Source organism: Salvia miltiorrhiza, chromosome 3 (genome assembly GCF_028751815.1).
Source record: "Salvia miltiorrhiza cultivar Shanhuang (shh) chromosome 3, IMPLAD_Smil_shh, whole genome shotgun sequence".
NCBI lineage: Eukaryota > Viridiplantae > Streptophyta > Magnoliopsida > Lamiales > Lamiaceae > Salvia > Salvia miltiorrhiza.
This window is the reverse complement of record NC_080389.1, coordinates 57,264,837-57,278,121: the sequence shown is the minus strand read 5'-3', so window position 1 is coordinate 57,278,121 and position 13,285 is coordinate 57,264,837. Positions and strand designations below refer to the sequence as shown.

Sequence of the window (13,285 nt, the reverse complement as noted above, 5' to 3'; positions counted from 1 at the left end):
TAAATTATCAAATTGTTTTCTTCAAAAAAAAAAAAGTTATCAAATTGTTTGGATAATTGAATTTATAAGTTAGAGAGATTTTTTTACCTAATTTTTTAATAGAATTTCTTTTTCTTTTTTAATTATTGTAATTCTCAAATTTTAAATTTAAGAAAAAATATTTTAAAATTTAATATCTATTTAATTTTGGAATACATTTAAATTAGAGAAATGAGAAGAAATGAAAATAAAAATTTTAAAATCCATTTTAAAGCTCTTTGTCTTTGTTGTGTAGTGGTGGTTTTAAGTGAAGATCAGCCGGCCCAAATGGGATCATCTGTCCCAAAATATAGTGTGTACCACGTGTACCACTCTTCATTTCTTTATATTTATAAATTATTTTTTATTTCATTTTAATTTATTATACTTTTATATATTATAAAGATAATTAACAAGGGTTCACTCATCCATTTAGGGTTTATAATTATTTTTTTATATTTATTTGAATTAATAATAGATTATTTGGGTTCATTAATTCAAAGTTAGGGTATATAATTTTTTAAATTTTAATTTTTCAATGATAAATACTAATTAGAGTTTATAATAATATAATAATTTTTATTTTTATAAAAAACAATTTATAAAATAAAGAAATGAAGAGTGGTACACGTGGTACACACAATATTGTGGGACAAAGGATCCCATGTGCGGCCGGTGTGTGAATGGTATAAGTAATGGAGTAGTAATAAAAATTTCACCCTCTTTTTAACTGGCAAAATTCTGTCCTAAATGAAAGACGCCAAACATCCAACCAAAATCAGATTCCTCTCTTTCCCACTCTCTCTCTCTCTCTATAACACGGCTGCTGCTCCTGCTACTCTGTTTTCTACTGTGTCGACACCTATAAGAGGCCACCTCCCTCCATTGAACACTTCTCTTATATTTTTACGTACACTTAGATACAGACCTACGTCTCTCTCTCTCTCATCTTTGATATAAAAAGGTAGAAAGAGAAGAGAAGTAAATGTATGCAGGGCTAATGTACCCTTACTTCCATAACTTCACTCAAGAAGTTCAGCACTTTGAAGACTTTGGCTGCTCTCAGAAGCCCAATGCTTCATCGGTAAGTAATCCTGCCATTGTTATTTTCTTGATCATCATTGTTTTTTTCTAATTAAAAATTTCTAATGTAAAAATCTGATCTTTCCCCCTTTTGAGTGTTTTTGCGTGTGAGTGTTGATTATTTGGGAGTTTCATATCTTCATTCTTCTTTTCTTTTTTCAGTTGACACTTTTATGCTTTTGCCTTCATTCTGTATGATCTCTTTTTGTGGGCTTTAATTTATTTTCTCATTCACTATATGGTTGTCCCAAAAATTAGGGTAATTCAATTGAATTGTGACATTTTTAAGAATTTGCAGCTCATCTACACAAGAAGGTAGCAAGAATTCCCATTTGGTTGCTAAAAAATTTGACCAACTTGAAGAAAAAAAAAGGAAACTTGAATTCTGAGTTTCAAGAAAACCATCTATTTTTTCTAAGATTCCACTAAGCATAAATAGAAAGCATTTGGTGTTAAGAAATAAATATTGGAGCATAATATCACAATCATTAGTTCCGTGTTCTTCACTAACTTGTCAATTCCTCTTCTAGTACACATGACATAAATAGGCCTCGAATATCATTTGACAAAAACATGTCCTTTTTTGTGAAAAATTTATCTTTTTCATGTCAACTTGTGGCTGTGGATTCCCCCTTTTCGACGAGCTTATGCTAAGTAATGATGAAAATGGTGGAAATTTTTTAACAAAATTGTGCTGTTTTTTCTGTGGGATTCTGATTAATAGGTGGATGAAAAAAAATAGAAATATCTTTGTTTCCTTGAAAAAGGGTTGATCTAACTGTTTCTTGTCTTTTCATCTGCTAAATCGTTTGAGTTTGTAGGATGTAATTGCTGCTTATGGAGTTAGGATCTTGGCTAGGTTATTACAAAAGTATTTGTTGAACACTTTTAATCATTGGTAGTATTTTATTTGGTGCCGCTTTGTTTGAATTCTAAAGTAGGTGACAATTTGTAGTGGTGGAGTCACTATTGTTCCCCTTCCCCCCTTGCCTAATTCCTTTGTCTGAATCTGTGTAAAGCCGCGTTGATTTTGCCAGCTGCTTTTCGTGTATCATGTAATGCATACATATTGCTTAGGCAAATTGAACTATCTTGCCACAACTTATCTCTCTCTATATCTTGTTTGCTTGGGAGTCTTCTGCTGAAATATGATACCATATGATAATGTTCTGTGGCTATTCAGATACCGAGAATGTTGTGCATTTCGGAGAAATGTTTGATTATGTTGTTATAATCGTGCACATACCGGTTACCACGCTTGTCTATATTCTCATATATGTGGTTTCTTCAACTTTTCATTGAAATATATGCTACTTGATGCAGGGCACACCAAGCAGCGTCGTTCAGGCGTCTGCTGTATCTGATTACAGCCTGTGGGGCGAAGGAGATCTGTTTAATGCACCTGAACCGGTTATCGAGGAGCCCGTTGTGGGACTTGATCCGATGACCGTTGCCATCTCAATGATCTCTTGTGGAGAAGATGTCATCTCCCCTCAGTCGCTGAGTGTGTCGGATATTGAGTCATCGATTGAGAGTGGGCAGCTCCTAAGCGAGGTTTTCTACGAGTGCAGGAAGGATATTTTGGCAAAGGAAGGGAATGAAACGCCCCTCTCTGAAGTCCTCAGCATCAACATTCCTACTCATGTCAAGGTTGATGAAAACATGATGATAGATGAGAAGTCGGATGCCGAGTGTTTGTTCCAGAAGAGTGTTAGTTCCAGTTGTCTGAGATCGATGGACAACGTGCATGAGACTCCACTGAGGCCCAGTTTTCTTGATTTCCCAGTTGATGACTTTGAAGCTGCATATGGGATGCGACGGGCATACAGTGAAGGAGACATAAAGGTATGAAGTTGAACTAAATTCGTAGAGTAGTACTATGAATGCAGCTGACAGCCAAATTTATAGAAAACAAATTTAGACTTTTGAAGTAGTTTGTAGCATGCATATTCATACATATATACATGTCTACAAACAAGCATCAACTTCTGGCAAAGTAGCGATTCTCTCGTTGTGGTGTTGCTCGTGATTGAGCAATATGCATTTGACAAGAGTGTATGAGCTGAGAAACACATAGAAGTTTGTTGACCTCAACAGGATATGTGGCATGGTCATTGACACTGAGGTTTCATGGCAGGCTCTTTGTAATGGTACCATAAACCACGTTCAATCGCCAATGGGGCAACCGAGAGTGTTGAGCAGTTGCATATCTGAGGTGCGCAGGGAGAAGCTATCCCGATACTGGAGCAAGAAGTCGAAGAGAAATTTTGGCAGAAAAATCAAGGTAAATATAAAGGCCCTCCTTTTGCATAGATTTGAGTTTTGGACGAGTCGGAGTAACTTGTTGCGTTGCTTGGTTTCAGTACGCTTGCAGGAAAGCGCTGGCGGATAGCCAGCCGAGAATTCGAGGAAGATTTGCAAAGACTGAAGAGACAGAAGGCGGGAAGAAGCAATAAGTATAGGAGAGTATGTAGTTGTTAGAGTTTATGTAGTTAAGAAAGAAGATAATGGTAATAAGCTTAGTTTGTTTGGTGGTAGCTGAAACAATAATTAACCTTTGTAGTCAAATGTTCGTCTAGGTTATGTACATATACTGTTTAATTATTCCATAATGCAATAAATAACGACTTATGTTTCTCATCTTCAATATATTAATACAACCCCTTTTCAGTGACTTGGGTTTACATGTCTTCCATTTCATATTTGTTATCTTACTTTTCAACTAAAAATTGATCTGTACTAATGATTTTATACGATCTACGCTTATCATTGACATTTTTTGGAACTAAAAACTGACAAAATTCATATCATTGAAATTTTTTGGAACTAAAAACTGACCAAATTCGATGAGTAGCAACAAATTTCTGTTTATTCAGTTGATTTGTGAATTCAACTCAACAAAATTCGATGAGTAGCAACAAAGACTTGTCCACGGAGCTCGGTTGTGTCAAACTGCCCCAGCTATTAGGTATCAGCTATTTGCAGATGACACAATTATCTTTGGACGTGCTACTGCGAATGAGATTGGTGTGGTGAAAAGTATCCTTCAAAAATATGAAAAAAAAAAAGTAAATCTTGAGAAGTCGGAGATCAATTTCAGCATTGGTGTCCCTGTGGATATCAAGGAGGCACTCGCATTCCAACTGGGAGTGAACCGGGCTACCCAACATGGCAAGCAGTCGGACGGTCAAAGCTCGAGATCTTTCAGATGCTATTGGATCGTACCCGAAAGAAAACACAGGATTGGAAATAAAGGTTTCTATCACGGTCAGGAAAGATGGTACTGCTAAAATCTGTCATCTAATCCATACTTTCCTCCTTCCCCAACAAATTTGTCAGCGTTTGAATAGTGTTGCAGCGAACTTCTTCTGGGGACAGAAACATGATGAGCGACGAATCCATTGGCGCAATTGGAGAGCACTTGCTAGTAAAAAAGAAGAGGGAGGATTAATTGGGGTTTCGTGACTTAGAGCTCTTTAACAAGGCAAAGCAAGTTTGGAGAATTCTCTACTTTGACGAATCCTTACTTGCTCGTTCTCTGAAAGCTCAGTACTTCCCCAGGTGTGATGTGCTCCAAGCCGTTAATCCATCGTTTGTTTGGAGAAGCTTGTCGGCTGGAATTACTCTTCTTAAAGAAGGAATTGCATGGAAAGTGGGCAATGGGGAACGTCTTACTCTTTGCAAGGATCGTTGGATTCCGATAGGTGATGGGAAGTACAAGGCTGGACAGCAATGCTATTTCAATGCACGAATATGCTTGTTTGCTTCTCTCCTTTGGTATGCTCGAAATTGGTTAGTGTTCCAAAAAAAATTGCTCTGTCATGAAGTTGACCTCCGTGGGTTAACAGGAATACAAACTCCTTAGCTCATCAATTAGCCAAATACTATGCTCTATTACATCGCTCTCTATCTGCTTTCTCTGCTCTGCTACCAGACTTTGTTTCTTTTATATTCCACTTTGCCTCAAAAAAAAAAAAAAAAACACTACATTCCATAAAATGGTAAAAACTTTTTCCGGAGACTGTAGTCTAGAAAAGAAAATCTTTATTTGAAAATAAAATTTCTTTCTTTGTCCCTTACGCTTCTCGAGTAGCTTGTTTCTTGGAAGGTACTCTTCTTCACCATATCTTTGCAGAAATTGTGTCTATACCAGGCAGGTTGCCACCATGACTATGGACTTTCAGCACCCACGGCGTAATTTAGCGTCACATTGTTGCAATCACATTCATAGCGCCGAACCTTCACCTTCCTTTCTCTCTCTAGTAAACTTTTATCCTTATATCTATACATACAATAGTTGTATCTAATAACCAAATACAATTACAAATTCTGCCGCTCCAGCAAAATTTTATCTTCACTCAATTACATTGCAAAAATTAATAAAAAGTGCTCAACTATACATACACATCCGTGTACTTATATATGCATATAAAATTGGCGCACCTATATTTCTCTCTCTCTCTCTCATCGACTGGCAGTTAGAGAGAGAAAGGTCTTGCTTGATACAGAGATCCCTATTCCGATACTGCTCCCTGAACACCGGGAATTTGCTGGTTTTCTTGAGGAAAGCACCGATTTTTCTTCTATTCGCCTCCTTTGAATCGAGTTTCCGCCCAATTGAGGTGGGAATTTATCCGCTTTGACTGCCGGCCGACCTTTCTTACGCCGCTGGAGTTTGTAATCGTAATTAGGGTTTTGAAGGGAGTTTTTGAGGAGGATGATAGTGAAGAAGAGCTTGAAAACGGTAATGCCGATTTTGAAACGGTGCCGAGTCGGCGACTCGGCCGGTGATGACGACGAGTCATCGGTCAATCGGAAGAAACGCAAAACTTCCAATGGTTATTTTCCTCTGCATCTCCTTGGAGAGGCTGCCGCCGGTATAATTCCATTCAGTGGCTATGGAATTCAAAATATTATCGCCAAGTCCGCCGCGGACGGACAAGGTGGAGGGGACGGCGCGGCTTCGGAATCGAGGCGTGCAGAGCCGTTAAAATCGAAGGAGGTCTCGCGGCCGCCGCTAGTGAGGACTTCGCGAGGGAGGGTCCAGGTATTGCCTTCACGATTCAATGATTCAATTCTTGATAATTGGAAGAAAGAGAGTAAGAATGCTGTTAGAGATTCTGCTTTGGATACAGAATATATCCCAGTTAAACACAAGGACAACAAATCGAGCTTAAAACCCCTGAGGATTCACGACGATGTGAACATTCTTAGAAAGCAGAACGAGGAGAAGGCTAAGAAATGCCGCAAGTTCTCGCCTTTGTCTGAGGATGAGATTGCGGAATTGAGGAATGAAAGTTTGAGAAGCAGTGATAGTAAGAAGTATATGCGTCCACGTGATTCTTTGGTGACATTGCTTGAGCAGTCCGAAGACGATTATGATGATGATGATGAAGAAGTTGATGATGATGACGAAGATGATGATGATGATGATGATGATGATGATGATGATGATGAGTATGATGAGTGTATAGAAATATGTGGTATTGACACATTGTATAGTACCAAAGATTTTGGTGAAGGTGATATAGTGTGGGCGATACCTGGGAAGCATTGTCCTGCTTGGCCAGCAATCGTGCTCAATCAAGAGTCGCAGGTGCCCGCGCAAGTGTTCAACTATCAGATTCCTGGTGCACTTTGCGTAATGTTCTTCGGTTATTCTGGCAATGGGACACAAAGGGTAAATTGTTTGCTCGTATTTTATGTTATTTTTTGGCGTTCCAACTGTAATACCTAACAGATGTTTGTGGTAAGAAGCTTGTGACAAAGAACATGGTTGATGGGATTGCATGCACTTATTTTGGCATGCCTTTTTTGAGCAGGACTATGCATGGATTAAAAGCGGGAGGATATTTCCATTTGTTGACCATGTGGACAGGTAGTTAATTGTTGATTTATTATGTCCCCCCCCCCCCCCCCCCCTCTTTGTTTCTCGCCTCTCAATTGGTGGCACATGTGGAGTTGGAAGCGATGTAATTTTTGTTGCCTTAGGTTCCAGGGGCAGACTGAACTTAATGATAGCAAGCCCAGTGATCTTCGTTCTGCAATAGAGGAGGCTTTTCTAGCTGAAAGTGGATTCAACGAGATGTTGATGGTTGAAATCAGTGCCGCAGCTGGCAAGTCACATTATCTTCACTCTCTTAGAAGACGGGTGTTTGAGGCTACTGATTTAAATCAGGATCGACAGTGCAGCTCTGCAGAACCGGTATAGCATTGATCACATAATGATTTGATTCTTGCTAGTGTTTTCCATGCAACCTTAACATGTCTTTTCTAGTGACTTTTTTTGTGGGAATTGAACACAGGCCAGCTTCCATCAATATTGTTCAATTTCATTTTGCGTTTCATTGTAGTAAAGATAAATGTAGAAACTTGCAAATACAAAGACTTGCGTTATTATCACAAAGTTAAGAAGATTTCATCTTTTCTAGCAGGAAGCTCATACGAAGAAAGAATCCCAATCTTGTGAAGCATGTGGAATGAGCATTGCTCCTTACCCATCAAAGAAAATAGCTGCTGGTACCAATCGTCTGTGTACTTCTTGTACCAGGGTTTGTTGCTTGCTATACTCAGCTATATTCTTAAGTCATCCTCCAGCAACATCTACAGGTCTTTTTAATTTTTGCTGATGATTGTTTCTTTTACGTTTCAGTTGAAAAAAATGAAACACTATTGTGGCATATGCAAAAAGATTCGGAACCAATCAGATAATGGAACTTGGGTAAGATCAAGTTTTAAGCTTTTGGTAGCTTCTTTCTTTTGATATGTCCTGTAGATATGTGGTTGCTATTTTCTCCTAAATTGTTGTCACTTAAAATTTCAGGTGCGATGTAATGGTTGTAAAGTCTGGGTCCATGCAGAGTGTGACAAATTTTCGAAAAGAAATTTCAAGGTCTCCTTTCATGCCGAATACGTACCTGCGATGTCTGTATAGGACTTGAAATTTATTGGTTTCTGAATACACCATTTTCTCTGATTCCAGGATCTGGGAACAAGTGATTATTACTGCCCTGAATGCAAAGCCAGGTTCAATTTTGAGCTATCTGATTCAGAAACTTTGCAGTCTAAGTAAGTTCTGCTTGCTCTGTTTTTTCTAATGTATTAGTTTTGTATCATCTGCAATTCAAAATCTTTTTGTCACCTTTCTGAGAATAATGATCCTTGTTGCAGAAATAAGAAAAAGAATGGTAAATTTGCATTGCCTGACAAGGTTGCTGTCGTTTGCTGTGGTGTTGAGGGAATTTACTTTCCAAGTCTTCATCTGTAAGTATTTTACTTTTCACTTTCGTCTACTATGGATACTTAACTTTACACGTCCTTCAATTTTCTGAAAGCAACATTGCTATCTTTTCACCCATTGAAGAGTTGTTTGCAAGTGTGGGTCTTGTGGAATGGAGAAGCAGGCACTCAGTGAATGGGAACGGCACACAGGTTCGAGAACGAAGAACTGGAAATCAAGTGTCAGGGTGAAGGGCTCCTTGCTACCTCTTGAGCAATGGGTGTGTTCTCGAAGCTAATCTTTCTTTTAATATTCTATCTATTTTCCTGGAGCACGTTTGAAAAGGTTGTAGCTGCATGTATATACATGCTATATCCAGTTTAGGTGATTGCTTAGAAGATGTGCTTATTTATTAGTTATTGAAATTGCCATGACATACTGTATCAAACACGTCAGTTCTTAAGTCCTTTTCCTTTTATAGATGTTACAGATGGCTGAGTATCATGAACGTAGCCTTGTTCCTGCTAAACCTGTCAAGCGTCCTTCTATCAAAGTGCGGAAGCAGAAGTTGCTTAATTTCCTACAAGGTTCTCTCCTAATTCCGAGTTAATGTTCATGTTCTGCTGAGATATCTCTTCTGCTGTATCCACTGCAGTATAAATTATGACTTTGTTATTTTTGATATGATAGAGCACTATGAACCTGTTTGTGCAAAGTGGACAACAGAGAGGTGTGCAGTTTGTCGGTGGGTCGAAGATTGGGACTTCAACAAAATTATTATTTGTATTAGGTATTTGTCCAGCTTAGCTCCATTTGTTTCTGTTTAAAGACATATCTGTTCTTCAAAATTACTCCTTGAGGTGATGAATAGGATGTTGATTTTTCATTGTTATTTTCAGATGTCAAATAGCCGTTCATCAAGAATGCTATGGAGCAAGAAATGTTAGTGACTTTACTTCATGGGTCTGTAGAGCCTGTGAAACACCTGATATTGAGAGGGAATGTTGCCTCTGTCCTGTGAAAGGTGTGGATCTTATTACATGTTTTCCCTGGTTCGGAATAAAATCATTATATAAGAAGTGCTTGCTGGTTATTGTCTATTGATATCATGGTCTCACTTATATATGTTGGAATTAAGTATGTTTTACTTGTTGTGGCCTTTTTTATGTGGCATTCAACTATAGTGTAATCACTAAGTGGGGAAAATTTCTGCGAAAGTGTTTTGTGAGTGGGAGTCATTAATTGGTGAGCTGATCTGATTTAGAAACAAAATTTTATAAAAGGAAAGAGGAAAGCATTGGAATACTTTTGATGTTACATTCATCTGATGTCCTTTTGTAAAATTTGCCAAGTGGATGAATTCTGTTCCTGGAAATATCCAGTCAGTCAAACATACTATAAGGAGGAGAAATGTGAACCAATGAAATAAATTATATCTCAAGTATCTAGATTCTGTCTCCTAGTTATGTAACTCAATAAATATTACTATATTCTATTATGCATGGAAGTGTAATATCCAATGAAAAGTGCAAACAAGCTGAAGCTTATCTCCAATTTTCTATCATGATAATTTTATTTTGTATTCCCAATATAGGGGGTGCTCTGAAGCCTACAGACATTGCTCCGTTGTGGGTTCATGTCACTTGTGCTTGGTTTCAACCTGAAGTTTCTTTTGCAAGTGATGAAAAGATGGAGCCTGCCCTTGGAATATTGAGAATTCCTTCAAGCTCTTTTGTGAAGGTAATGCTTCCGTTACTTGCGAATCTTATTATTCTTAGGCATCTTTCAGTGTTTCCAATGGTAATGTAATATCTTCCGTTCTTCTGTTTGGTTACTTATTTATGGATTGTCCTTACCTGAAGGATGTTGTAGATTTGTTAACATGCTTCACCAAATCTTATATGTCCTACTACTAACTGAGGATGTTTTCTTATGCTGCAGATTTGTGTAGTTTGCAAACAAATCCATGGTTCCTGTACACAATGTAGCAAGTGTTCCACCTATTACCATGCAATGTGCGCATCAAGAGCAGGGTATCGCATGGAGGTGAGGAGCGATTAATTTTCATATCTCTTGTGTATTTGAGCTAGTTCTTGCAATAAATTAATTGGATTCCAGGTGATTATATTATGCAGTATGGATTGATGTTCATCCTTGAGATGGTCAATAGTGTATAAACTGAAAATAAAGCATGCTCCAACAAGTCAAACAATTGTATGGAGTTTGGTTGCCTTCTGATTAGGATTAGACAATTCTGTTTTGCGAGGGGCTCATTGATATTCACTTCAAATATTGCGTGATGTGATTGTCGATCACTGTACATTTACTACTCTGGAACACTTTGTTTGGGCAATTGCTTTTATGCTTAGTTTCTGGCAGTTGTATTGGAGTGGTTGCGTGCTTTTACTTTATGCTCTAGAACGACAGCAGCATTAATTGCCAAAATAATGTCACCTGGTTGACAAATTTTCATCTTTATGCCACTCACTATGGGTATTTCATCTAGGTTCCATTGCCTGTGTGTATCACATTTGCACCGATTATATTTTTGTATGCAATTCTTCACCGAGTATATTGTCAAAATGCAGTTGCATTGCCTGGAGAAGAATGGGAAACAACTTACGAAAATGGTTTCATACTGTGCCTATCACAGGTATTACTATATGCTTAGTTCTTGTAATGTCTAATTTATTTGGTGGTTCTTATGGTGAATCTTGCCTCGTATGGATGCATCATTGCTCTTTCCACCTTCGTTGTGCAGGGCTCCGAATCCAGATACAGTTTTGATTGTAGAAACCCCTAAGGGGACATTCTCTACTAAAAGCTTGCTTCAAAATAAAAGACACATGGGAGCAAGGTTAATTTCAACTAGCAGATTGAAACTTGAGGAACCTCCTCCAGAGGATACTGAGGAGGTCGATCTATTTTCTGCTGCTAGATGTCGTATCTACAAAAGAACAAAAAAGGTTTGTACAACAAATATGTTTTTCATTGTGTATGTTGTCAAAAGAGCGGAATAGGCAAGATATGATAACAATTATGTATTAGTTTCTGTATCCTGTTTTGATCTTTCGTTCACATTCTTGCTTGCAAGCAGACAAGAAAGGAGGCAATTGCCCACCAAATTATGGGGCCTCGTCATCATCCTATGAGCTCAATATTGAGCTTAAATGCAAATAGAGTAAATCTGATCAACCTTGGAATTTTTATTTCTTTGTCCGTTCCTTCACTGAAAACCATCTAATTAACTTCTTTCCCATCTGAAACAGAAAATAGAGAAGCCAAGGGACTTCTCCACTTTCAGAGAACGGCTTCATCATTTACAGGTAATATAAATTTGTTGATGTGTTTCTACTTTCTAGTGATGGGCTGGAGCTTGACATCTGACGTCATTTATGCTCGTATATGAATCCAGAAAACGGAAAAGGATAAAGTGTGCTTTGGTAGATCTGAAATACATGGATGGGGCCTGTTTGCACGTAGGAACATCCTAGAAGGAGAAATGGTAATTCCTCTTAACTATTTATTCATCTATAGTAATTCAAGACAGTAGGGAAGAATATATCATGTACTGCTGTTGAAGTTTATAACTTTTGGAGCCTAGTCATCTGCAATGAGCACAGGTCATGATGTATATCTTTTAGTATTACATGAGGGATTGGCTCTAAATTTCATTTGATGTGGTCAGGTTGTTGAGTATCGTGGTGAGCAGGTCAGACGCAGCGTTGCAGATCTTAGAGAGGCTCGATATCGAGCACAGGGAAAAGACTGCTACGTGAGATGATTCTTTCTAGTTTTGATTGTTTGCGACATAATCTGTTCTCTTCCCACCCACACCCACACCCACCCTTTCCAGATGTACTAATTGAATTTAAATCTGCTCAGTTATTCAAAATCAGTGAAGAAGTTGTGGTAGATGCCACGGATGCAGGAAATATTGCTCGGTTGATAAACCATTCAGTAAGTCTTCCCAAAACAAAAGCTATTATATCCATTTTATTAGAAACTTTGTCCAGTTTTTGTTGCATTGTTTGGTTTTGACGATCATTACGACACCGTCGTTCCAGTGTATGCCCAACTGCTACGCAAGGATAATGAGTGTGGGTGATGATGAAAGCAGAATTGTCCTCATTGCTAAGACGAATGTGCCTGCTGGGGATGAATTAACGTATTTCTCTCTCTCTCTCTCTCGCTCTCTCTCTCAGATAGAACTAAAGTTTTTACTATTACCTTTGGTGCATCTTGGCAGGTATGACTATTTGTTTGATCCCGATGAGCCTGAAGAATTCAAAGTTCCTTGCATGTGTAATGCTCCAAATTGTCGAAAATTCATGAACTAGGTTACGACAAAATAGCCATTGTTTCCTCCAAAGGAACTCTAACTTGTTTCCCCTTTGCAGAAGACCTCACCAATTAGTCTGCTAACTTTGTAAAGTTTTTTATTTTCGCTTCAAAGAAAAATGTAATTTTTTTCCCCCCATTTTGAGAGCCTTACAGTTTTGAGGGGTACAAATAACGGCCATTGCTCAATAGAGGGTAGAGCTTCAGGCAGTTTTGTGTAAATTACAAAGTATGAAGCATGTAGTTCCAGATAAATATGGCATCATTTGTTGTTATTCTTTGGCAGAGGTTGTAATATTTCTTAGTGAAAAAAAAAAAAAAATTGTTTGTGATGGAAATTCTCTTTTCTAGTTTTTTGAACGCTGACCAGACAAGTCTTGTGATTGTTTTATAGAAATTTCTGTTAATAGTAGTGCATATGTGACACGTGTATAATATTGAATCATGAGATTAAATAATCCTTGGCAGACTTAAATAACTTAAGTCCAACTGATTAGGTGTAAGTGTAACTTGACTTGGATAAGTGGATATTATGGTATTATGGTGATTTGATATCAAAATTTACAATCTAGTGCCAAAATTCTACACCAAAGTGGGCCTTTTCCTTTTTATAAAGGAGTAAGT

At 37.9% G+C, this 13,285-nt stretch overlaps 2 protein-coding genes across 11 annotated transcripts; both read left to right on the top strand.

Moving 5' to 3' along the window:
- Window positions 1-712: 712 nt before the first annotated feature.
- Window positions 713-3,741, top strand: LOC131014679 (uncharacterized). 6 transcript variants are annotated; one of them, XM_057942728.1, is made up of 4 exons: window positions 713-1,102; window positions 2,425-2,946; window positions 3,239-3,385; window positions 3,465-3,741. In XM_057942728.1, exons 1-4 carry the CDS (start codon window positions 1,004-1,006, stop codon window positions 3,555-3,557), a joined length of 861 nt encoding a protein of 286 aa, XP_057798711.1. In that variant the 5' UTR covers window positions 713-1,003; the 3' UTR covers window positions 3,558-3,741. The 6 variants fall into 6 exon arrangements, with proteins under 6 accessions (XP_057798711.1, XP_057798708.1, XP_057798713.1 ...); XM_057942731.1 differs by lacking the exon at window positions 713-1,102 and adding an exon at window positions 1,230-1,770; XM_057942727.1 differs by lacking the exon at window positions 713-1,102 and adding an exon at window positions 1,908-2,349.
- A 1,340-nt stretch (window positions 3,742-5,081) lies between these two features.
- LOC131014675 (histone-lysine N-methyltransferase ATX5) lies at window positions 5,082-12,999 on the top strand. Of its 5 annotated transcripts, none has more exons than XM_057942720.1 (24): window positions 5,413-6,148; window positions 6,237-6,781; window positions 6,924-6,979; window positions 7,093-7,306; window positions 7,536-7,652; window positions 7,754-7,822; window positions 7,925-7,993; window positions 8,084-8,169; window positions 8,272-8,364; window positions 8,465-8,600; window positions 8,802-8,907; window positions 9,011-9,110; window positions 9,220-9,344; window positions 9,915-10,060; window positions 10,262-10,366; window positions 10,909-10,973; window positions 11,082-11,286; window positions 11,418-11,501; window positions 11,590-11,646; window positions 11,736-11,825; window positions 12,009-12,095; window positions 12,206-12,280; window positions 12,388-12,488; window positions 12,570-12,999. In XM_057942720.1, exons 2-24 carry the CDS (start codon window positions 6,428-6,430, stop codon window positions 12,658-12,660), a joined length of 2,631 nt encoding a protein of 876 aa, XP_057798703.1. In that variant the 5' UTR covers window positions 5,413-6,148; window positions 6,237-6,427; the 3' UTR covers window positions 12,661-12,999. The 5 variants fall into 5 exon arrangements, 4 of the variants coding, with proteins under 4 accessions (XP_057798701.1, XP_057798700.1, XP_057798703.1 ...); XM_057942719.1 differs by having other exon boundaries at window positions 7,533-7,652; XM_057942718.1 differs by having other exon boundaries at window positions 5,082-6,781.
- Window positions 13,000-13,285: the final 286 nt, after the last annotated feature.